The sequence below is a fragment of the Choristoneura fumiferana genome, chromosome 6 (genome assembly GCF_025370935.1).
Source record: "Choristoneura fumiferana chromosome 6, NRCan_CFum_1, whole genome shotgun sequence".
Lineage (NCBI taxonomy): Eukaryota > Metazoa > Arthropoda > Insecta > Lepidoptera > Tortricidae > Choristoneura > Choristoneura fumiferana.
The window spans coordinates 12,363,049-12,390,383 of NC_133477.1; the positions used below are offsets into that span (position 1 = coordinate 12,363,049).

Consider the following 27,335-nt stretch of genomic DNA (forward strand, 5'->3'; position numbering starts at 1 on the left):
ATGAGAAACATAATGTAATGAGGAAACCTGCACACAGTAGCAAAGAAATTTAATTTTGTGTGTGAAGGAACTCCACATTCAGCCCGCATGGGAACTACGGCCCAAGCCCTCTCGTACTGAGAGAAGGCCTGGGCCATGCAGTAGGGCTTACATAGACCGAGACGATGATGAAGATAGGAAATCCATCATAATGAACCTAAATCCGGAAATGACAAGGAATTTCTTCTACATAGCCCCGTCCGTTTACAAGGAAAACCGAGCAAGCCTACGAACAAAGAGCGTTTGAATTTTTTTGCCAGGCAACCCTGGCCGTATACTACGAAATGCAAAATTTGAACTTCGTATCTTGCCGTCCCGCACGCTAATATTATTTAATACGAGAGTGAGAGAGACGGTACAATATGAAGTTCGATTTTCGAATTTCGTAGTAGCCCCACCGAAGAGGAAATTTTTTAGCAGTCCACCCGCGGACTTTCCGTTTTCCGGCACATCGGATGCACACTTCTGCACGCTCTTTTTATCCTTTTGATTGAATATTTCGACGTCCTTGGGACTGTCTGAGCAAACCTTCAATTTAAGCTTCTTGTCATCACGACGATGTAATTTTAAATGAGGCGGTAAGTTGAAAGTATAATGCCGAGTTGATGAATGAGTCTTAATAAACAGAATAGTAAATAAATATATACATCTTGGATTTCATTGACGTTGCATAAAAACATGCCCGCCAAATTTCATGTCTCTAATCCTAGCGGTTGAAATTTGAACACACGCAGGGACATCGGCATAAATAATAGATAGAAAGACTCTCTTCTTCTCTTTTAAAATATGGTTTTTCTGTCCTAATTAATAGGACAATTTCGCCACTGTCAAGTTAAACTCTCTTTGAGAGGCAAGTTGTACGGTGATTGTAGTTTTTGCAACTTGATAGTTAAATTCCAGAAACCACGTGGAGACCATTAGCGCATTAAAAAATGTTAGACACGAGAGCAATATAGGATTTTGGGATCACCGTTCACTTTTAAGGTGGTGGTCTAGCAATTGGCCACTAATAAAATGGGAAAGCAAGCAGCGCGGAAAGAAAACAAAAAGTTTTATTTTACTGAATTACACTCCAAAGATCAGTATACAGTCTACAGTTGTCGTTATAAAAAGGTCCCAGCTCAGCATATCGCTGGTTGAAAACCAGCACTGGTAGACAGACTATGTGCTATTCAAGACTTCAAGCTATCTACGTACCAAATTTCCCCGATTCGGTCAACTGCTTCAGCGTGAAAACACATGCAAGCACGTAGGTACTCACAAACTTTCATATTTAGAATATTAGTAGCATAACAGTCAGTTCCATTCTATAGTCTATAACCTTCGCTATAGGCGGCCTATAATATTAACAATTGATCAAAGCTCAGTAATTATGTACCTAATATCCTTATTTATTCTTCTGCGATTTGTTTGTTATGTGTGCTCTCATTTACTAGTCAGTAGGTATCTCATTACTATAAACCTTTTCCATTTACGTGATTGCCCAGTGAAAGCAATTAGCATAGGATTTAAGGAGTTTTATAAAATAAAACATAAGTTTAGAATACGCACATTTTATTTAACATTAAAGTTTTAACCGACTAAAGTCTTTTTATTTTAGAATCATTAACTAGTGGATACGGATTGGCTAAATTAATTAAAATTAATTTTCGTTAGTCAACGAATAACTTGGTATCGGCAACAATTAAAATATTTACAATAAGTTGACATGCTACGCATTTACACTATGACTTTTATATTTAGATTTTAGGTACAGTTAATGATATGTAATCATACGTAGTTTTACATAAATAGGTAATGGGGTAAATTAATACGTTAGTATCTTTACCGCTTGAGTCTATATAATGAGTTTTTGTCCCTTCGCAAAAGCTGGGGCGGAATCGAAAAAATAGGGAGCAAGTTTGTATCGGAAATTGAATTTTCTTTTGTGATGGTGTAATAGATTGTAACAACTGTTTTCTTCATTAAAAGTCTACAGACAAAATTACCCTGTAGGTATTTGATTTTAATAAAAACACTGTAGTTACATTTCATGTTTTTCGGATTCACAAAAATGGTTCCTTATAAATAGGTAATATAAATAAATACCCGAGGATCGACGAACGAAGAATATGGGGGAGGCCTATGTCCAACAGTAGACGTACTACAGCTGATATGATGATGAGGATGATGATGCTGAAATACTCGAGGTTTCCGTCATATTTATTATATTATTAAACCAATAATTTTCGCACCATCTACACGAGGCTTTATAATTATTGATTAACGATAGAGACGTTTGTTGCATTCCCGATAGAACAGACTTAGAGTTTTTTTTTTACTTTAGAACCTCCCAACAGTTAACAAACACCCTTAAGCAGATGGCAAGTTACTTATAATTAGGATTAATTTAACCATTACAAATTTTATGGAAACTAGGAGTGTGTTCGGTAAAAAAAAGGTTAGTGTGCTTCAAAGAAACTCTTAAAACCTCTGGGTTTTTTGCCGCCCAGCTAAAACTGCGGTCTCGTCTTATTTTGGACTTCGGCAGTGTATTACTCGCTGTAGCAATATCTCATTTTATCTGCCTAACGATTTAAGGACTCGCTCATTTATTCATATCATTTGTAAATAAATTAACTAATCATACAATTATAAAACGTAATAAAAGCTAAAAGTCTTCAAGACTATATTTTCTTGGAAAATGAAATACACTAAGTCACCTAAATTAAATTATCAAACACTCGATAGGAATTCATTAAAAAATATAAATTAAGCGATTATTCTTATGCCTAAAACTATCACAGGATGTTCTGAGCATAATTTGAAGGCTCAAATAGGTACAAGACCTTATATGATCAACAGATATCATAATATTGATACCTTTTTTTATTGACTGAACTTGAGCTTTAAGCGTTACCCTATGCCATTTTCATTCAATTGGTACCTTCTCTTTGAATGAATTGAATGAATGAACTAAATTGATTGTTTTTAGTAAGGGCTGAACAGTGCAAATTTATTTGAAGCACATAAAATCAAGTATAGTGCAGTAGCACAAATTTCTATTATCTGGTGGTTAAAATTACAAATTAAGTGCTTTTTATTAGCAGAATGTTTGACAAAAGAAATCTAAGAGCCGTCTAAGGGAGCTATTTGCGTATTCCAATGATATTTTTTAGTTTTTTTAATAAATCCATCAATCACTAAGAACCGTTACAGGTGGACTGACTGCATTGTAACGGAAACGTGCCTTGCAACTTCTGACTACCCATACAATTCAATCACAGCTAATGGTAAGTTTGCGTGCAGTTTTGCCGTCTGCAATGGAACTGCAACACAAAATGTAGGCAGGCAGTTGGCAGTGACGTTTCTGTTGAAATGCAGACCATTTGTAACTTTACGAACAGCGACGCCGTCGCCGAATCATATCAGTTATTATGAATTATGATATCTGTTGATCAACCAGTGATATGAATAAAACAGGAGTTCATCAGAACTTTATGCTATATGGGCGGAAGGGCTGTTTCAGCTTCTGTAGAAATTTCTATGCAATTTTTACACATCTATAGGTAACGTTTCAAAATTAGCTAAATTATCTATAACAAGTTGTAGAAACTAAACATTAAATGTTCGTTAAATATATGGAGTGTCAAAGGTTCCATGGGTAGATATTTTTACTTCTGCTGATTATAATGTCGGTACTCTTGAGCTAAGACACAACTCTGATCAACCTATTTCAGTGTTCGTATTTAATCATGGCAATACGATTTAATTTTACAGCTATTTCATTAGCCCACAATACTTTTTGCATTTAATGCCAATTAAAAATGTAGCTACGAAAAATCTCGTCTTATCTTATAATTAAGAAACAGTGTATAATCAATAACAATGATGACAACATACAAGATAGTAACACAAATCCTTGCCCAAAAATGATGTCAGACAGAACGAGAGAACAATTACTTTGGTTCATTGTTTTGGATTTATCTCTCAAAGAACCCACTAAACCCTTTCTTATGTAATAGGCAATATATTTAACGCATTGTACGCGTAAGCAAAATGTATTATGCGTTCATAGTTATTCTGAAAGTGATGCATACGATCAAGTAAACAAAACAATATATTCATTCACTCATTATTTACAGTCCACCGCACACCGCAGACTTGCACACGATTATAACGGCCCACTCATTGGATGTTCTAATTTCAAAATTCGATTTCTTTTCCTAAACTTAATTATGTTGTAATTTACGTTGGAACTAGGTTGCCAGCGTGGTGAAACGCTAGGTGTCCCGAGATGCCAAGGAGGATTAATTGCAAGTTATGGTATGTATGGGTCGCCTTGCCAGGCAATCCACACTCTTGATCCCTGTATTCCAAGCAGAAATTCTGCAAATAACAAAAAAAAAGAAATTAATCCGTTGATCAAACGTGTTATAAAGGTGTGACCTTTTAAATAAAAACCGAACAAATGCGAATCAAATACAAGCACCGAGGGTTCCGTACAGTCAGAGGAAAAATCTATGCAATACCTATATACAATTTTACCACAAACCTTTTTAAATTCATAAAGTATAGTGGGAAAATTGACTAACAAATTACAAAGTTATTTTTCCCTCCTAAAACCAACTCACTCTTGACCAGTTTTTATACATACATATTTATGTCTTTTATCATTCCGTCTACTGCATATCAACAAATAAGAAAAACCAGTCAAGCGCGAGTCCATCTTAGAAAAAATATTTAAAAAACTTTATAATAATATAATAATAATAATAATAATCCCAGCCTATATACGTCCCACTGCTGGGCACAGGCCTCCTCTCAGAATAATATATTATATAAAATTAAAAATAATACTTTTCTTGCGTGGTGGTACGGAACCCTAAAAAGTCTAATAAATAATGAGACCATCGTCGAATACACGACAGCCCAATTTTTTGTCTCTAAATGTTTAGTTGGGATTCATTTGTAATATTATAAAAATAACCACCAAGGCCATGCATATTTTCGACAGCTAGTCGTCTGTAGCCGCTGTCACTTAGCACTGTTGTCATAATTAAGGCAATTTCGAGTTGAGGAGTAAGAATAAGAACAAACCTTAATAATATTGGATGCCATTTGCTTGAGGAATTTACTGGTGAATACGGCAGCATCGTCCCCGCACGTTCGCTGCACTGTTTGTTCCGAGCAGAGAAGATATTCTTGGAATGAGCTGAAAAAGAAACGAAAGTAAATACCAAGTCTCAGGTATTGTGATATTGGCAGGAATTACACACACACTAACGAATAATGAAACGGCGCTTTCATGAAAATTTATGTAGACAATATACCTACCTACACTATATTTTTAGATTATTGAATTCCACTACCTAAATTGGTAAAAGTGGCTCCGAAGCGGTAACGTTTCGTGTGCTCTGCCTACCCCATTTGGGAATACAGGCGTGATGTTTGTGTGCGTGTTCATTCCACTATAATTGTAAAGAAGATAAATGAAAACATATTTTTCATTTCATCATAATCATGTCAGCCGAAAGACGTCCACCGCTGGACATAGGCCTCCCCCAAAATTATTCATCTATTTGAATATATTTTACAAACGTGTAAGATGAAAATTGTAAATTAAAGGGACAGTTTTTTATATCCATTCATCGCAGCTCGTACATACTATCGCAAATTAAGAGAAAAAAGCGAACACTGTTAATATTACGAAACATTTTTCGCTGAAAAAATAGGCGGTATATTTGTTTATCTTTCCATTGTGCCAGCACAGGCAGCGATGTGTAAATCCTATGATAGAGGATTTTTAATAGAGGGACTGTCCAGACGCAGTGCCGTAGCTAAATGGGTTGCAGACACAATATTTGTATGGACGTATTTACTGCTCGGCTTTAGAAGCATTACGGAAAGGGGCGCATACATTTTCTAAAGTTGAACTAACTACGAAATTTAATCAATAGCTCTGGGGGAATATGCGTATTTTGAATAGCAAAAACGGTTTGAATAAATGTGCTGCAAGGTACTTAATTCGACTTTTTTAATCTACCTCCCCTACACGTAAAGTGAGGATTAATCTTATCACAGCCTAGTAGGCTTTACAAGTTAATGAGTACCTAATAGTCGATGAAAACTGAATATTGGATATTTGCCGCATACATATAAGTGTGGCCTGACACATACTTGAGCGGCTTTTTCTTATGTTAACATGGCGAATTAAGAATTAAATACCAGTCAAAATTAAGCGATCATAATGGTTACTAACATTTTTTTGTAGTTGGCCTTCGCGGGACCTGTTCAATATATTTTGATTTCAAGATTGGAAAATGGGCATGATAGCCATGATAGCCTCGAACTCATCTCCATCCATAAAACGTTTCTCCACATTATGGAGAAATTACCGATTCAATTGAAGTAAAACGTGCGGATAACGAAGTCATTAACATTGAATGAGTCCTTGAGTGTCCCTAATTCTATGGAATAAAATTCGAGCGGTATCCATAAACAGATTAACGGTCACAATGGGAGCGGAGAAATCGCAGAACACCATCTTAGGGGGGGTTTAGGGACGTCGATAAAATTGATTGATTGTTGGTGGTCATTAATCTCGATATCTTTTATGGATGAGCACAAAACACTAATGACGCTTTGTGCAGATCGGCTGCGTGATAGAATGCACGGGACGAGCGTCACCGCGTCCGTTTTGGAAAAGCCGATTGGCACTTTTTGACGTCTAATTAATTCCAGCAACCTCCTTTTTATTTTATTAACATTAAAGAAAGATGATTAGCATTGGTTATGATTGGTTTTTTGGAATCTTTTTGTATTTTTTATTTCAATTCCAAATTTTTACTTTTAAAATCTTAATTTATTTGCTTAGTAACGATATCTCTTGTCCGGGTGAGCGGTTAGTTCCAATAGAGTGCCGAAAAAAAGTTTCTCGATGAGGGCTACGGCATAGATGTCGCTAGCGTCACTACTTAAGTGGCTAAATAAGAAACAAACAAACAAGCTGAGTTATGAGGTGCATAGGAGAAATTCGTGTCGGTACCGTTGACCATCAGTGGTGTAGCGGTATAGCACGCGGTACGGAATACCGAGGACCTGGGTTCGATTCCCAGTGATGGTCTTATTTTTCTGGTTTTTCTGTGCATCTATATTTCAGTTTGTATTTTCAATTAGCATTGGTGTAAAAAGTTATCTTTTAAATGACAGAACACATCGTGAAGCTCGTAGGTGCAGTGTGCATTTTTTTTTCCTAGTAGAATAACCTAACCTAACCAACAAAAAGTTGGAAACCCCCGACTTTGTCACTTCAAAGTTCAATATCTCAAAAACGGCTAAACCGATTTTGATGAAACATGTCTAAGAACCATCGCTAGAAAACCTGATTTCAAATAAAAGAAACCGGATTCAAATCGGTCCACCCATGCCACGGACAGACAGACATACAAAAGCGGTCAAACTTATACACGCCAATTAAGATTGGTTTTTAGAATCTTCTTCAATTAATTAGTCAAAAATTTAAATGATTGATTGATTGTGTGTCCAGTGTCACCACCTTAAAACAACGATTTGTTTGTTCATGTCTAAATGTCTAAGAAACCTGATTTCAAATAAGAAACCGGATTCAAATTCCACCCGTTGAAGAGCTGGTATACACATAGCGGTCAAACTTTATAACACGCTTATTTTTGCGTCGGGGATTAAAAAGAGACATGATGAAAAGTACACATTGTAATTGCGAAACATACCGACCAGTGGACCATTAAAACAACATTTCGTTTAAAAACTTCACAAGTAAGCGTATAAAATAAATATCAAAGGTTCAATTATAAAAGGATACGCGTTAACCTTTTCTGATATGTTTTTCTGCTGGGAAATTGTGAAAACATATCTGTAGAATATTAACATAACAGCCCCGTTACGGGTTTTGGCGACCGCTAAAAACACAACTGTCCTATTTCCATTGATTGAAATACAGCATTATAAACATGGGCCACTTAATATTGCGAAGAGTCACGCCTGCGACGAGTAATTACTTCTCAGGGTACAGTTCGATTTTGGTAAAATATTTTACTAACGAGGGCTATTCAATATTCAAGGCTCCGACGACTCTTTGGAGTAGTCTCCCGGATTCCCCTTGATAAGTTCCCGGACAGTTTAATTTGTGGAAATCAAATTGTCTAAGGCCAATCTAAAGATGTCTGTGTTAGATAATGAGAAATGCGGCGGAATTATTAATTATATTTATTGTTCGCTTGCGAAAACATCACTGTTAACGAGGTTTTGAGCCTTGATTTGGCTTAAACGTTGAATGGTTTTGATAAATTACGAATGTGAGCGGGTGAAAAGCTCCTAGAGCACTTTTTACATACTTTGGCCATGTAGTAAGCCCTCAAGGGTGGCTAAGTATCCACCAAAATTATAACTGTGGAACACGAAGCTATATATGCTATGCGGTTGTTCTAATACGTTTTTAAAGCCGCTCGGCCTCGAATTCAATCCTCATCCAGCCACTGAAGCTTTAGTCAATCATGAAAATTTAAATGATAGTTTATATGCTTACCAGCACACAGTCCTTAAATAATCTTCATGGCTAACATCTTCATCGGTGCTGTACTGGTCGCTCTTCTGATGATTGCTGAGCGTCGTCAGCGTGATCTCATATTTTTTGCTACACGTCTCGTACTCAGCCCTGACATTCTTGACGCAGTCTGCATGCTTCAAATATTCGTCCTGGTAAGGCCCTCGGGTGCACAGTTCTTTAACCACCCCGCTGATACCAGCGTATATCTTTTTGAAAACTATCTGTTCGTGTTTCTCCATGCAAACGCTGGTATAATTGTCAATGCATGTTATACCGGAGCGAAGATTTCTGAAAACAAAACGAGATTGATACTGTGGAACACTTGTTAGACACGGTAAAGAAATCAAGAAATGTGTATATACGAGTAAGTGCGTGTATTTGCTAGTTTTCTAGTTGTCTTTTGTTGTCAATAGTGCACTTTTGACCAGTTTATAATAATAGCGTAATGTTTAAGAGCTGTTTCATGCTACATTGTCGGTAATTAAGTCTAGAGTAAGATCCCATTTTATGACACATTAAAGTTAGCTTCTTAATTGCGTATCATTATCATTATCACAGTTTGTGGTGCCTGAAATGTAAACCTATTCAGTAACTTGTTAAACGCAATTTATTCAGCTATTCAAAATCAGTAGATATATTCAGTTTCAATATAAACAATGTTTCCAAAATCTCCATGTTTTAGTACTTGTTTGATCACATTGATTAACGTCAATGCAATGTGGACTTAACAGTTGCCAAAATGGAAACAAAATGAAATTGAAAATGTAGGTAAAATTTAAAGGGACATTCAATGTTAATGTGTCTGCTTTGTTTAAAGTCGAACGACCAAACTTTCATTAATTTAATTGATTGATTTTGATGCCGCTTTGCGGCGATCCATGTAAGAACTATAAACGTTTACGTCGTTACTCGCTATCAAAATACCTTCACAATACCTTGATTTATTAGAAATTCTAAGTTAAATTTTGTCCATGGCACATTATTTATTTTTTTGACATTTCAGATTGACGTTTGGTGACAGAACGGTACGATCCTTTCTAAGAAAATTTCTTGTTTCATATCCAATAAACACCACTGGAAAGTACAGTCAACAACACCAATATCTGACACAACAAGCGTTCATAAATATCTGATACGACTCTATTTCTAGGTCCGGAAAGACGTGTCAGATATTTTTGCACGCTCCGATGTGGCAGATATTAATGCTGGTGACTGTACCCAGAAAATTATTAGAGCGATAATTAATACAATACAATTACGAAACAGCGATAACTTCGCTTGAACCATCTATTCACACCATCAAAGAACTCATTGGCTATTCAGCGCTTCTATGAAACGCTCAGCGAAGTTAGTCAGACGGACAACTAGTTTCAAATTGCTATTTACCGCAAACAAGAACACTAAATTAAGATGAGCTAACTGCGTAACATTCCAGCGCGGGAAGTTCTCCCATGCTGACGTCTATCTTTAACAAAAGTTACTCATTTTCTTAAAGTTCCCATTTTCATAAGTTGCCCGGTTTTCGCAAGTTGAAAGTTACGTAAACTAATGAAGACTATATCGCCTTACCATGATACTGAACTGTTAAAGGCCGAACTATTATTCTCAATGTCTAACTTAATTAATGCTTGAAGGGTAATAAATTACTTTACAGCTTTCATTCAAACTTTGAAAGTTGTATAAAGTTACGGATCACTTCTGTGAGGTACTTAATTAGGGAGTGATTATTTTTAAGTGGCTCATAATAATTGAAAAATTCATTATTCATTCAAGACTCGCCAAAGGCGGTGCGCCAGAAGCTTCCCCCCTAGAACCTATTCTAAAAGAAAGAGACGAACTCAGGAAGGAATACTCCGACGCGTGTCGCTCTGCCTCCACTGCAGCTTTCAGAGAGTTTTGTCAAAGACAAAAGAAAGAGGACGTTTGGTCAGTTTACCACAGGATCATCAAGACCCGCCCTTTAACTCAACCCCCAGCAACGCTCCAACTGCCCAACGGCTCATTCACCAAAAACAGCCACGATACAGCCAAAGCTCTACTTGACGCCTTCTATCCGGAGGATGACCACAATGATACAGACGAACAGCAACGCCTCAGGGAAAGGATGCACCTCAGTCCAGACACCTCAGATGAACCGCCATTCACTATTACTGAGGTTCTAGAGACCCTAAAAACCATTAACCACAAAAAGGCACCGGGCTCCGATCACCTGACATCTGATATCTGCTACCTGTTTGCCAAGCTCTTTCCAGAAACCATCACTCACATACTCAACAGATGCTTAACTTTAGGCTACTTTCCAGGCGCTTGGAAAACTACTACGACAAAATTATACCTAAACAGAATAAAGCAGACTACAATAAAACTTCATCCTTTCGACCAATAGGGCTCGTAAATGTATTTGGCAAATTACTGGAAAAAATCATAGTCAACAGGCTTGTGTATCACCTTTACCAGACGGATCAAATGTTAAAAACGCAGTTCGGGTTCAAGCTCCAAACTCCACCACCAACGCCATTCAGCACGCGCTAGATATCGTCAAAAACGGCGCGAGCTAACGGGAGCAGGTCCTGGCCGTATCCTTGGATATCCGCGCCGCCTTCGACAACGCCTGGTGGCCTATCATATTCAAACGACTCAAACATACAAAATGCCCAAGAAATCTGTATGTCATTCTACTCAGCTACATCAAAGATAGGAGAGTAAATATAAACTTTGCAGACTGTTTTGTCTCCAAAGAGATGACAAGAGGGTGCGTACAGGGATCAGTTATCGGACCAAATCTTGTGGAACCTCATTATTGATGAACTCCTAGAGACCAAACTTCAGGACGGATGCCACCTTCAGGCATATGCGGATGATATCCTCCTTATATGCCACGCCAAAACTACAGCTCAACTGGAGGCAGCAACCAACAACTCACTGCGTACCGTGGTTGACTGGGGACATACAGTTAAACTCGACTTCGGACCGGACAAAACGCAGACGATAGCCTTCACCCCAAAAGCATCTCACGCACACATTCACATAGGTCATATACACATTCCATTCATAACTCACATTAAATACCTAGGCATAACCATTGATAACAAACTCAGATTCACAAAACACGTACTCAATAACATTGATAGAGTTAAAAACTAATACATAAGATTCAACAGTTCATCAGACCCACGGGGTGTTCACCCAGAAAACATCCGAACTATTTACTATCAAGTTATAGTCCCCATAATCACCTACGGAGCTCTATATGGATCAGTGCTCTCAAATACAAATATATAAGAACTAAATTACTATCCCTCCAAAGAATAGTCGCAATTAAAATCACTCATGCATTTAGAACGATAAATACTCCTCTTTCAATTACGCTCGCCCAACTCGCTCCTCTTCCCTCTAAAATAGAAAGCGTTGCGGCTGTAGAATCTGCGAGGATTAAGGGACACACGCCCCTCTTACTACACAATCTACCAATAGAGACCCCGGTCCCCCCTACGTCTCTTCTTCTTCATCCCGCTTACAGAAGAAGCATCCCACACTCTGACATCCACGACGACACAACGCTAAACAATATAATCACGACACACACAAAACACACACACATATTACACAACCAGCGTACACCCTTCATGCATACACCGACGGAAGTAGACATGATGACAGAGTAGGCGCGGCATACATTTTACACAAACAAAACGGCCCCCCAGTCGCCAAAAAACTTAAACTCCATGACCGTTGCTCCGTTTTCCAAGCGGAACTGCTCGCTATTTCGCATTGCATCCAACACATTGTTACACACTTTACACAGCATAACTACGTACACCTACTCCTCTTCTCTGACAGCAAATCTGCCCTTCAAGAACTAGGAAACCCCAATAGCTATAACCAATCGCTAACAACATTCATAGACTCATACATACACACACAAATACTCTACAAACACATTTTTACTGGACGAAAGCTCACAGCGGAATAGCGGGCAATGAACAAGCAGACCAGGCTGCCAAACTAGCAGCAAACTTACGCAAAGCACCAGACTACACACTCATCCCAATCAGTTACATAAAATACCACAACAAAAAATACTAAATACAGAAATGGAACTTTTATACAACAACCCGAACACTGCCATTACACTAAAACACTCTTTCCCACCTACAAAGAACTTATCACCTATCTCACCCAAAACACGCTCACATTCGCAACAACACAGTTTCTTAGCAACCATGGATATCACAAAGCATACCTACACCGATTCCGAATTACAGACGACGACCTCTGCCCTTGCGATCACACCACACAACAGTCCCTCGAACACCTCATTTTCCACTGCCCCAGATTTCTTCCCAAACGCCTTGATCTGAACATTACCTGCAATAACCTCTCCATAAACCCAACCGATTTTCAAAATATCCTGACCAAAGAGTCCACCTCGAAATCCTTCCACTCCCTACTAGAACACATCATAAAAACTCAAACTATTCAATAATACCTAAAACTCTCCCTACCAACAAACCCCTCATCCAACCCATTCCTCACAGATAGGTACTCTAAACAAACAACACACAACTTAAAACAATAACTCACCTCAAATCTCACACATAACACCAATACAAAAAATCACCCAGACGCAAAGTGTATACCGTAAGCACGGAGCGTCTGGAGTACAATACTCCACAGGGGTGGAGTTTAGTCCGTAGGCGTCTGGTGAGCAATTCTCAGATGAGTCGGGCATGCTGCCGAGGCCGGCTCGGCAGTATTCTATGAGCATTCTCCACCTCCCTCGAAAAAAAAAAAAAAAAAAAAAAAAAAAAAAAAGTCGCTGACAAAATAATTGAGGACATAACTTTATCGTTGAATTTGAACATAAGTTAGTACAAGTAGCTGGCATTAGTCGAACAACGGTAGACAATTTACAAAATATTTTCTCGCTGGGTAAGTTGATCCTGGCTGATACATTTCATGCGGTTACGGAGATAGCTTTGAACGGCGTTTGTAGATTGCACAAAGTGTCGTTCCTCACTAAAACTAGGTTCGAGACTGGATATCATTTTCCTCGCTGGCGACTAGAATGGCCGTAAAATATACAGCCTCGGAGCTGTGGCTCTGAATCTTAGTTTACAGCGTCGTTATTTCTATTAAATGGTTAGGTACTCGTAAAAGTGTTATTAGAATTGAATTTGAAAGGCTTCACGGAAATGATAAAGAACGTGAGATAGTGAATCCTACATACCTATTGCATTACCTATGGCTATATAGTACCTTAACTATTTAAATTTTAGCCTTATTCAAGTTCTAAGGTGACATTTATGATTTAGTACAAATGGGCAAAATCATAATAAATGCTCTTAAATGTCAGTTATAGTCAACATAATGCCACTGTCAAACGTTTATAATTTGATAATTCATAAGTTATGATAATAGGAGTTGTAGAGTTATTATTACAACACCTATTCGGCGCATGTGTATTGCCTACACTATAAATGATGCTAAGTACCTTGTAATTTTGGTTAAGTATTGAAAGTTTGCTATGCTAAGATTGTTGGTAACTTACATGCAACTCTTGTCAAGCTCCTCCCTAGTCAGGGCGAAGGAAATTTCCGGTGAACTGAGAACGGGCAAGTCCATGGAACAACGTTGTAACAGGTCTTCTTCCTTATTGCAGTTTTCTTTGATTGCACCTGGTTAAATACAAATTTGTGATTAGTAAACATAGCACTTTAGAGTCAAAGTTTTGATCGCAAGGATATATGACTCGTTTATTTGTTCATACAGATAATTCATATAAAGACTGAAAAGCTATCAAATATCTGATAGAACCCTGCCCAACCGAAGGTACCTAAGGCGTTTCAACGTTTCTAAAACAACGTTTATTTATTTAGATATTGGAGTAAGATGTAGCCAAATTATTACTAAAGAAAATAAATTTATGTGTAATACACGATTCATTAAGATCATCATGATAGTATCAGCCGTAGAACGTTCACTGTTGGACATAAACAAAGCATCCCCCATTCACGAATGCACGATTCGTTCCTAAAGGGTCCCATATACGGTACGATTCGTCTGTACGATCGATCTGATGAAAATCGTGACGATTGATCGTAAAGAGCCATACAATGTCGATTCATCGTTACGATATTCGTGATGCATGGGATTTTATTGCGATCTCCGATATCCTCTTCGATGAAGTAAATCCTTAACGATCTTGACATATTTACACTATCGATTCGTCGTTTCGATCGGTCTGAAGCGACGGATCGTACATACGAATCGTACCGTGTATGTGGCCCTTAAAATCTAAAGTAGGTAAGCAGTCTGAAAGATTAACGACATCGTTTAGCATTTATGCAAAACCTTAAAAAAACTCTTTATATTTATTAAAACTATAAAGGAACTTAGGAATAGTAGGTAGTGACATTGATATCATTAGGTATCAATCAATTCGTAGAAGACTAACTTTAACTACGTATTTAATGTCTTGTGACAATTCACCAGCTGCTTCATGTACCTAATCGTTTTCCAACTACTTCTACACAATATTTCAGTCAAACATCATGTTTCAACTAAGTACAGAAAAATTTAGAAACGTTTATGTTTACTTCGTGCAATAAATTTGTTTTTAAAAACCTCGTAAGTGCGTATTAAGGTGTGTTCATAAAAACATGTAAACAGAACAATCAAGAAGCGCTCGCGCACTAACTTTCCCGTGACGCGCGAGTCTAAATTTACCCGGTCAACGTGGGCAAAATGCTCCAGACTGTCAAATGGGGGGCGGGGCACTTATATTTACGCAGTATTATTTCATATTTATTTAGCATAGCATACGAACTTCTTGAATCCAAAATTAACCTCCTTCTGATCCGTGGCTCCTATTTAAGGTGAGCTCGAAAGGAAAGCCAACTGAGAGTTCACCAGGAATTCGTGAGGAGCCAAGAATTGGCTAGAATCATACCTATCGGGAATACCCTGACTGTTAATACGTGATCATCAATTTTAATTATTATATCTGTGTCTCATGGTAGTTAAAGTTAGCTGCCTGAATCTAAAGCTCAGTTGGGCACTTGGGCAACCGTAAAACGGGACTTGTTTTCAGAGGTCCGCCGTGGGCCCGCCCCTGTTTACAAATTATTCAACGTTATAAACTACGCTGCACCTTATTTAGTTTTTATAATTACCTATATTAGACGGTTGAGGGAAAATATTATATGATTTGACTTATAGCAAGTTACTTTCAAAGCAAGCAAGCCTACTTATACACAAAGCTTTGAACTTAAAATCCAAGCTAAAATACACCATAGCTTTGAAAATCACTCACAATCACAAGGGAGGTTCTTACATCAGTAACACTGAAAAATTAATGTGATAAATACCAGTAACATTCATGTAGTTACTTATCACAGTTGACGGGTCATCCCTGGTCATCCCCCATTCGATTATGTGAAAAATAAGACAACTTATGTAAACTCGTATCAGGTTGCAAAACATCACGCTAATCTTATCAAAAACCATGCGGTGGTGTAGTAGGTATCGTAGCAATCGGCGCCGGCGCTGACTGTCATATTACGGCCGGCTCCCTACACATTATTGGACTGGTGATGCAGCGAACTATTTCCTAATATCCTAATACATTGCGTGCGTTGTGAGTCAGCTGCTGATCCGTGAATGTCTTGACCGTGCAATGTAAAGGGAATTTGCTATCACGTCGCGTATAGTGTTGGCAGATCGAGTTAACACGTGTCGCGCATGCGCCGTCAGCTGTTGACACACATGAGATTGAAACGTTGTTCTATCTCCGGACTCGTCTTTAGCTTAAATGGTGTATTGTTGTTATCATACAATTTTTAACGTGTACTGCCGTTTCACACATTTTTTTCCCAAATGTTTCATTTGGCAAATGTTTTATTTCCCAAGTATCAAATTTCTCCGAAACCAAAAATTTTTCTCAGAATATTTTCTTATGGTTTTATAGAGCACTTAGGTTAGGTTAGGTTTAGGTTAGGTTTGTTTTATGAAAGTTCCGAAAATAATATGGCTCCGGAGAATTTTGATACTTGGGAAATGAAACATTTGCGAACAATATTTTGACCAAACGGCAGAGAACCAACTTTTAATTGGTTTCAGGCCAGTTACCTACATTGGTTGCTTGCTCTAAAAATATTATCTCACTTAACAGCTGAAGAATTCAACGACACATACCACGATACTGACCATTTGTACTTTAATTAATTTCATCTAGGTACGCCTAAGGAAAGAAATTTAGGATTTAAATTTTAACCTTTTGAGTCCCGTAAAGACTATGGTCAAGCAAGTTAAATCAACTGTCGTCTGATACTGACTGCATGACGTCGAGTTTATTTATCAAACTACTGGTAAATGTAAGTACATCTACCTACATGAATATTTCCATTCATTTACTAACTTTCACTACGTAGAAAACACAGCGATAAGCTAGATTTGAAAAACAAACTAAAATAAAGATATCTTGGCAATGGCCTCGACTATCCGTCGCGTGTGTCTCCCTCCTGTTAAACAGGTAGTTATTTTTAACAGTGCCGTTCTAAGAACCATACATTCCGTAGTCGTGGTGGGGAGCCGAGCCCACGACGCTGCCAGCTGCCATTGGTTGGCTCGCATCGTACGATGTTTTTGCCGTGTGTGAAGCGCGTGCGTCGGTACAGCACACACTCTCATCCAATCGAAGCATGATCGAGGACTAATTTGAGAAGCAAGTAGATAGAACCGTCAATTAAACTATGGAATTGCAGAGATGCCATAGGAAGGCTTGCCTTGACACTGCGATCGTTTCAATAATCTTTGTTTGTTTAATAGTTGATTTATGGAAGTCGTCCTCGTCTTGACTCTAATTTGCTGCTCAGCTACTTAGTAATTGAATGAGTCATTAGTTATTACTTATGATGGTAAGCTGATAATTATTATTCCGTATCTACTTTTTTATTCCATACAAATTCAATCGGTTCACATCGAGATTTAGAACGTATATATAAAAGTACTTACGTAATTCTAAGATGAAGTAACGATGACGCTTAAAATACTGCACGCGCCACAAAAGCAATAATCAAGAGCTCTCATCATTTTTTGCCAGATGTTTTTGTTTATCAGCAGATCGCTACAACTCCCGATGAGACAATTGTGGAGGTTTCTGCAGAGCAAACGCATGACCTACAAAGCTAATGAAAACACTGCCTATGAAACCATTGCTATAGTGACCATGTGTTAGATCAGACGTAACACATCGTTAAGCATTACGAGACAAAAGTTTCACTATGATAATATAAAAAGAAATAATTAACAGGAGGAATATACTTAATAGAAATGTCACATGAGCTAAAAGCCGTGGCGCTTATATGGCTAAAATGAAGCCAAAAAGATGGGATATTGTAGAGATTGTGGTTTTAAAAAAGGATCACGTCACATCTCACTGATGAGTATCGTAATTTGATATAACTTATGAAAATACTTTGCAATAGGAGAGCCGAAAATGTGCACGCATAGATTAAGAGAGAAATACATACGATAACATTTATCTTATTATCTATTAGTTATGTGATCAAAATAAGCATTCTATAGATGAGTTTCCGTTAAGCAACTGAGATCTTTCCAGAAACGTAATTTTATGCAGTAGGTAGGTACACAACCGTTCGATTCATGGTCGGTGGGTACTGAGCTAGTTCATTTTACACTTAAGTATAAATGGTTTTTGTTTCGAACGATGCATGCTAATGGAATTCCACCGATTAAAATTTGCTGTTGTCAAGACGGTAGAGTTGAGCCAAGACGAACAGGCGGTTTTATTTGCAAAATAAATCGAATAGCAAGATAGCAACTTATATACTTCTTTTTAGTTCCAAATTAACAATGAAACAAAATCTTTTCAGTTATAATGGATAAGAAGTAATATTTATCACAGTTTCATAGCACGGTAATGATTAAACTTGTTTAATGTATTAAGTGTAACCACACGCCATGGACTTAATTCAATTATTTTTCTTCAAACTTACAAGATTAAGCGGCTTTACCGTAGTTTTAGATATTTTAATTGAATTACCTGCTGTAGAGTCTGAAAGGGAATTCATTTTAAGACCATTATAATAAGGCGGCTAACTTCAAGCTGCGAAAATGGACAAACTTTAGTGAAGTCGGGTAACGGACCAAGTCACAACTTTACAAGACCAAAGTCGTGTCGTACAATGCAGATTTGGCGCCTGCAGTGGCCTTAAATTCGCCCATTACGTAAAGTTAATAATAAATTGTATACTTAATAGTTAAATAAATAATTGTTATTGTATTGTAATAATCATAGTAAACTTCCCACAAAACTTTAATAAACTTTTGCGATTTGAAATTTGAAGCACAATACAGTAAGGGACATCTTTGCTAATTCATTTTATATTTATTCCGGTTGTGAAAAAAGTCTACAGTAAAAATATTTCGATGACCTTATATGTAATAATCTATCTCTATCAGTTGGAAATGAACATTAAATATGTGATACAACAACACAATAATGTAAATAGCGTGATCGCTGATCTGATTACTTTCCGATGATCTATTAACACAACTAACCCGTAGGTAATTTTAAAGATTAAGCAACAACATGCCGTTATCAATATTTTACAGCGTGTTATCATGAATAACATTTCTTTTTATTATAAATAAGAGTGCCCCCCACAGTCTGTTAACTTCATGATAATTTCTGTGTAGATCACTTCCAGCCGCATGTTTCGATTCAGTGCGTGACGCGTTAATCTATTTTGAAAAGTTTTAATGGAATTTGTGATATTATCGAAACGATGCGTCAAATTGGGGCAAGATTTTTATCACGATTGATAGAAGGATTAAGTTTATTTTTTGCAGTTTTTTGGGTCAGATTTCGAGATTGTGCAATGTGTTATTGCTCAAATAAAAGATCATAGAGATACGAAAATTCTCCGATAACAAATACATTTACTGAAATAAAAATTTAATATTTCAAGAATATGTAACGAACAAACGGCTTTTATTTTAATGCGTAAATCGTTAATGAAATCACGACATCGTAATCAGAAAATTACGTAAAAGAAACTTTCCGCATATTATGATAACACAATCGCGTCGCAAATTTTATATATCTAGATATACGATAGCCCTAGGGACTTGATAGACGATATTATCGTTATCATTTTTAATATCTCTACCAGTCATACCTACCCGCAAATTTGTTTTTGTTACGACTAGTTGCCGAAACCTTTCACTTAAATACTAGACCAATCATCACGTGAAGGTTATATTTATGTTCAAAATAGATTCTTGAGTCAAAGTTTTAAAAAAAGTCACTAGAAACTGTACTTGAGTAAAATTTACAGTACTTAGTCAGAAGTTCCGATCAATGGTCAATATCTAAAATAGGTCTTGAGTGCGAAAAATTGCTTTTATGTTCTCCCGTAACGACATCATGAAAGCAAGCTGATCCCAAAGGAATCAGCGGCGTACATAAAGCTGGAGGCTTGGAATGATGGCGTAGCAAATCGGCTATTTCAGTGGTGTCTCGGCTCAGCATCGCGCTCGTTTGTCATCGCACTCAGATGGGATAACTTTTTGTACGGGCCGCTGACTTCATCCCAACTTTTGTAAGGAAATCGAGCCTTATTATCACCCCCAATACTGAGTAATGTGTTTCAGTGTTGACGCTAAAACGGGCGTTTTGGGCAGGGTTTGACAGAGTAATGATCGATGCTTTGTGTGTTATAAAGCTAACGCAATCAAGCAGCCAGCTACGCAGAAATTATTTTATAACTAGGCGGTTGAAGGCTTTTTAAATTTTTGAACACGTGATTAATAATTTGGGTGTTACTTTAAAAAAAAATATGCTAACAATTGTATTTTATTCGGACTAAACTTCTACATCGTTTAAAATTAGATAATCTATAGATTTGACATTGTCGATTCTCGTGCTATGCTAATTTATTTATCGGGCTAGTACCAGCTGGTACAGTTCTAGAAACACCGCTTTACGTCTAGGTATCCGACGTGTAAATGCTGCTTAATTGCTATATTGAAGGAATATGTTACAAAACCTAATTAATAACAATAATCGGCTTAAAGGTTTCGGGCTACAATAGGGGAAACTAATGTATTTATTTGTTTGAGATTTTCCGGCCAAAAATGTTTAAGCGGTCTCTTGCAGGGTCATAAATTCGGATAAAACAATTTTATCCGACTGGAATCCCGCCCCGAACTATGCGGCTCTGCCATAAATCCCGATTAGCCTTTGGCAGAAAGAATGAATCCATATAGATTATTTGCAATATTTTCACTTATACGTGTACAAATAAGGGGTGCCTCCGGATATTCAGGCAATGGAAAACATTGCTCCGTGTATCCGAAAACGGATAAGTACTTACTTATTCATATTTACGTATTATCGTTTACACAAGTGCGGGACCCGCTATCTATTGTATCATGTGGAATTATGTAGATCGAAGTAACCAATAGTCGTAAAATAAATGTGCCTACCTATCGTTTGTTTATTTTGTTTTTCTTTGGACAATTGTATTATGTGGTAGCCAGGTAAGCGCTCGTCGCGAATTATTTGTGTTTCATTAAATGTAAGTCTGAAACTTTTTGCCTCAATTTATTTTGTAACGTTTTGTGGTCTATTGTCACTTTTATTAACTTTTAATGTGTTGTTCACAACTGTGAACGAAAAACTTAACTGAATAACATTCCGTCATATGCTTATGCTTCCACTTGAAGCATCTCCTATTTCTAATAGTAACCAGGATTGTGTAAGAATGTACAAAACTAATCCAACTCGTCTCGTGAAATATCACACGGTTTTATTGCTGCCAATTGAAACAATATTAAAACGAGAAAACGTGTGAAAAATTCATGAGTGTCGGAGTGGAAGCGTGGCGGCACAAGCACAATAATAGTGCAATGGGAGAATAAATATGAACAAATCGCTAGTTGTGTTAATTGACTAGTAGCAGCAGATTATGCTGACTATACCTACAGCCAGCCCAAAATATTTATTGTTTTGGGTTCAACTAAATAAACTGTATAACTATAATGATTCAATGAATTGGAAACAGTTGTAAAATCGAAGGAAATATTTTTTTGAATGAAGTGAAATGAATTAGACAAATAGCTGATCGTTCTATAGGTAAAGAAAAAATATTTTCAAATTGACATTGACGGTAAATTAAATACTACAACAGAACAGAATACATAGTGAAAAGGTTTGGGGTGAAGTATTTTACCATGATTTTTCTTTGAACTTTTCATAAGAAAATACATACCTAAGACACACTTCAGAATTACATAAAGTTCAACAGAAACATACGCGCAATAGATATCAAATTGCTGAAACACATTTGATCTTAATTGCCATGACCGCAAGATCTGACCAATCAATTCTTTCTCGAGCAATAATACGGCGGACCTCGTTGCTTGCTAGTTGTTACCAATTAGTACTGTAGGACTACGATGATTACCTTAATTGTAATCGAAAGGTTCGAAGGTTAAAAAACAAATGGTAATCATATTTAGGTTCACTTGTTTTTATTTAAATATATTGGGAAGATCATGGCGTGGGTGGTTGGCCCAACGCCCAGTGAACACACGCCCCGCTCTGACTTCGCACAAAAATAGGTACATTATACTCAAACACATATTATATGTGTCATTCTCATTAGATGGCTACAATGAACTTCTAGGCGCCGCGAGTAGTTGCATGAGGTTGTGGCGTCATAGTATTAAATTGGTTGTAAAAATCTTGTAAGTATATGAATAAGTGGGTAGTACGTCAATGGATGACGCGAGTGCGGAGTTTTTTATTTTTATTCTAACTTTATAGTGAATGTAAATACGTTCACAACTATAATACTAGTGCTCATAATATTTTGGTAAGATTAAGACATAAAGTATTCAAAGATAAAGTCTAGAAATTATAGATCAAGGCACGCTGTAATGCATTCCTTGGCCGCTTAAAGCCTCAAAAATCTTTCTGCCTCTATGGAATGCCACAAATTCGAGTACGAGAGTTTACGCAGTGGACGCGCAAGAAAGAGGGTAGACCGAGAAAGATATAGGTATGTACCCGCAAATTCTTCAATCTCCCCGTAATCGAATGCACTGTTTCGAAACATCTGGAGGGAGATTGGGTAAGGGTAATCTGGAACTACCCAAAAAAAAAATCTCAATAAACCATTCACTAGAATGTAGAATAGAAACCCTGTTTATTCCATGCTCATTTTTATCCCGGGAAAGTGCACAGTTCCCGCAGGATAGCGATGAACGTGTTCTACGCAGGCGTAGTCATGTGCAACTGCTAGTTTAAAGACGCTTTCATATTTTTTTACTGTTATCGGTTTTTGACAAAATATTGAAAATGTTATTAGTAGAGCAACTAAACATTACCCATTCAAAAAATAATTAATAATTAATAGCTACCGGTTTTAATTTATAGCTACGATCAGTAGAATCAAAGTAAACAGCTATTGCATTGTGAAAGTACTACTTAATTGCATACATAATATACACAGAGATTAAAATCATAAATTATTAATCTTCAATCCTGGAAAGTAGGCATGTAAATATTTTACTAGCTGTATACGCAGTTATACGTACGGTAAGGGACTGCCTTATCTACATATAAGTTATTTGCTTAAATGTTCCAAAAGGGCCTAGCTGAGGTGTCTTTAAATTGTTCCGGAAAATATTAGCAGATGATCTGATTTTCAATTCAAATTTAGTCTGGCCTTTGACGCGGTATTGGACATCGATAGATGTATGAAATGAAAACATTTGTCAACCACAATTAAAAAATACTGAACATTTACCAGGGTAACAAACCTGACCTGCAATATAGACGCACCTGACTTCACCAGACTTAGACTACTCAAACAACCCCCTAAATAAAACCCAATGCTTACTGCTATCATAACATGCAGGCTAACTTGGTTGCAACCCCCTAAATAAAACCCAATGGCCTTCTTTGCCTATAACGCCTAAGGACGTAATGAGTTTTTTATTTTATTTATAGTAGGTACATAATACACCTGTTCCATTTTACGTTTTAACTCAAAATAAAAACTTCAGCTTTAAAATTATTTATACATAGAAAAAAAATGATTTAATCACAATAAAGAGTCATTGTATTGTAGGTATCTCTGTCGTAATGTATTTTTCACACCAACGTACCTACCTACATACTTCATTCATATCTCAATTTCCACGAAGACTTGAGCCGTCTTAGAGAATAATAAAAAGTGAATTTAAATACCTGCCTGCCAAAGAAAAAAAACATTCCTAAACAGATGCATACAAGAGAAAAACGTTCATACAATAAGAACAATAAAACTTAATAATCAACTCTTCGGTAACACAAACATGGTAATATTTCTTATCTGTACCTATCTGCAAACAAAAAGAATTTGAGCGGCTGAAGACGTACAACGTTGTATAAAGATTTGTTTTCCAGCAACAATTACAAATACCACCATGTGAATTTAGATCTAATGAACGTGCGAGCAAAGGCTAAAATAAAGTTTTGCATACATAAGATATTGAAAAGGCATTTTAAGCGATCATGGCATTCTCAGAAGGCAGGAAATCAGGAATGCAAAATGCTTAATCAAGATTTGAGTTGACATACCTACAGTACTGTAATCGTACTGATATTATTTATGGGAATGATAGGTACTCTTAAAGCTAACAATACTGACTTGAAATACTTAACTGAAAAAAAAATGAATCCGAAAATAAATGACTATTATTATATATTATAACATGGTATAAGACAAAAAAAAATTGTATGTTAGTGTTTGTTTGTTCGTAATGGATTCAAATATATATGGGTGAATGGAGTTGGATTCAAAAATTACTGAACCAATTTAAAAAAATCTTTTAACTAATTGTATTTTATCGGCGAGGAACAAAAGCCTTGTTTTATCTTATCACGGGATCATGGACACGGAAATCAGACGAAGTTTGTGAGCAATAGTTAGAATCATTATGGAAATGCAAAAAGACCTTGTTTATTAAATTTTATTACATTGTATCAATATTGCTAGAGCTACTTTTTATACCTAAATTTAGTTAAATTAATATCGATTTTCAAATGTGCCCATGTAAGTTTGAAAAAATCTAAAAATATAGGTACTTAGGACATTACACACGTGTTAGGGTTAGTATGTTACATATCAACTACCTACTTTAAAATGGTCGTCGTACAGACTTCCTATTTAACCTCATAAGTCTTCGTGTACTTCACAAAGTAGGTACAAATCAATTGTAAGAATAACTGCCGAATGTACTTCGTGGAGTACAAATTTTTCAATGAAATATGAACTTTGAATTTATGTAAGTAACTAATATCCAAAATCACAAAACATAGAATTCTCGGCTCGATCTGTAGAACTATGTACCTATGATGGTTTACTCACTAATGTTTCGGCGAAAATTATTTAGCAAATTATTAGTTTTATTTATCCTATATTTTTATATAGGCGAAATGTTATTTCCCAACTCAACGTTTCGCACTGATATCATTTCCCAAAATAATTTGATAAATTATTGTTATGCAAATTATTATCTGGATTTTATTTGCATATTGATTGATTGGCATACCTTAATTTTGCAACATATCGAATGGCATCCAACCTACTTTCCTAGTGGCAGTTATCCCGGCTGCTATAAAAAATAACCTAACATCGAAGGCAGAGCGTGAGCTACGCTCCGCTTCGCTTCCGCCTTAGCCTTCTGAACCTAAACTATCCAAGTCGCTTCTGCTCTGAACCGTCTTGTTTGGTCGCTTCGCTCACTCGCACAAATCAAATTAAACTAAAGCTTTGCAATATAAAAAATTGGCCAAATATTATTTGACAATTTGTTATTTGCCTAAGCCAATCACTTGCTACATAATTATGTATTTGCCATATAAAAGTGTGATGATGATGATGAAGTAAAATTATGCAATAATTATAAAAAAGTTGCGAAGTAATAAAAATGCGAAGTAAAGTTATGCCAACGATTAGGTTGCCAAATGAAACTTCGGCGAAAGGTGGGTTGCTATATAAGTGAAATTTGGCCAAACATAGTCGCCTAAAAGGCCATACCTGACCATATCTATGATATATATGTATGAATACCTTTGTCTAGTATCATTGTTTCTGAGCGAGTGTGTTCAAATTATTAGAAGAAGTATCTCAATAGCGTTTTTAATACCTATCACAATCACTAAAAAAGTTCATCTGAATACATTTTGTCCGAAAACATTTTATTTTATGTAATGTGATTTAAGATTTAAGTAAAGTGATCGTTTATTTCGAAAACCCCTCGATAAAGCCATTTCCGTCTAATTTAGTCTTTGAAAAATACAAGTACTCAAAGAAAATTTGAAAACGGTATTAATTTTCACTAACTTTACTTTTCCGCTTAAATATTAACTTTTTGCCTAAGAAACTTAGATTTTTTTTAACTTATATTTTTCTAATAACTATTGTGATTTAGTTCATCACCCGGTTTCGGCGACTCCCACTTATGGTAGGTATAGCCTGTGCCTGTACAATTGCAAGCATTATTAAACGTTAATAAAACCATATTATTATCTCGTTACAATATAATTTTATGATATTTATTTTAATTGAACCACTAAAACTTCTTTGCAAATGGGCCGTTAAAGCAACTCGTAGACTAAAAATTAAATACCAACTTTGTTCAGCTCTAGAAATTCTATCTCGTCGTGTCCAGTATTTAAAAGACGACTGAAGTCATAACTTATAAAAAATATCACGTATGACCACATACTTTTAAAATATACTCAGCGGCACAAAATTTGGCCCACCCTTCATATAAAATTAACGATTCTGCATACATTTGAGGGCCAGATTTTTTGCCGCTCAGTATATTACGTAGGTATTACTTCGTCACGACCCGACGACACTGCTGTCTAGTCTACTGACATAGGTGTTGTTATAAACGTAAATAATTGTAACAAGACCTTGAATCAAGACCACATTCACATGCGCGAATTTGTTTTCTTTCCTTTTTTTAAATATAAACGCCAAGTAGGTAAATTAGCAATTGAAAGTAAAAAAGAAATGAAGTTCGATAACTTACCCGACGTAGTTAGCACCAAGCATAAAAAGAACGCAATAAATATTTGACGATACATTTTGCACTTAATTTTATTTTATTAGTCAATATTTCAACCTTTTTTCTATGTTAACATTAACACTTATCACCAAGATAAAATTATCCACGTTCACTGAACAACTTTTAATTTTAATTTATATTTCGCGTAACTGAATACGTAGACAAGTTTTGAAGAGAAGAAAGACGTCCTACCGCAATGCCTTATCAAACTCAACTGTTTACAAATTAGTATAGAATGAATGAGAAAAGTACGTTACGTGGGCAACAACCTGCCGCGCAAACAGAATTTTGACATTGACAGATTAAAAAGCGCGAATGATATTTTTGCAGCGCGCTGTCATTTAAAAAGATATATCTTAATAATAAAATACGGATGAAAATAAAGCCAAAAAAATTATGTACTACTATTACAATTATTTTATTTTTATATTATAATAATTGCTGTAGACAAACTCCACCGCACTTGACATGTCTTACTTGACGTCTGTCACTTGTCAGTTCAGTATCAGCAGGGCTACTACTAAACTCGAAACTCGTAGTTCGTATTGTACCGTCCCTCTCGCTCTCGTATTAA

General features: G+C 36.4%; 1 protein-coding gene across 1 annotated transcript; it reads right to left on the bottom strand.

Annotated features, from left to right (window-relative positions):
• Positions 1–1,576: 1,576 nt before the first annotated feature.
• On the bottom strand, positions 1,577–26,990 carry LOC141429088 (uncharacterized). Its single transcript, XM_074089279.1, has 5 exons — positions 26,726–26,990; positions 14,157–14,283; positions 8,585–8,893; positions 5,119–5,233; positions 1,577–4,407 (listed from the first exon to the last, which is right to left on the bottom strand). Exons 1-5 carry the CDS (start codon positions 26,778–26,780, stop codon positions 4,267–4,269), a joined length of 747 nt encoding a protein of 248 aa, XP_073945380.1. The 5' UTR covers positions 26,781–26,990; the 3' UTR covers positions 1,577–4,266.
• Positions 26,991–27,335: the final 345 nt, after the last annotated feature.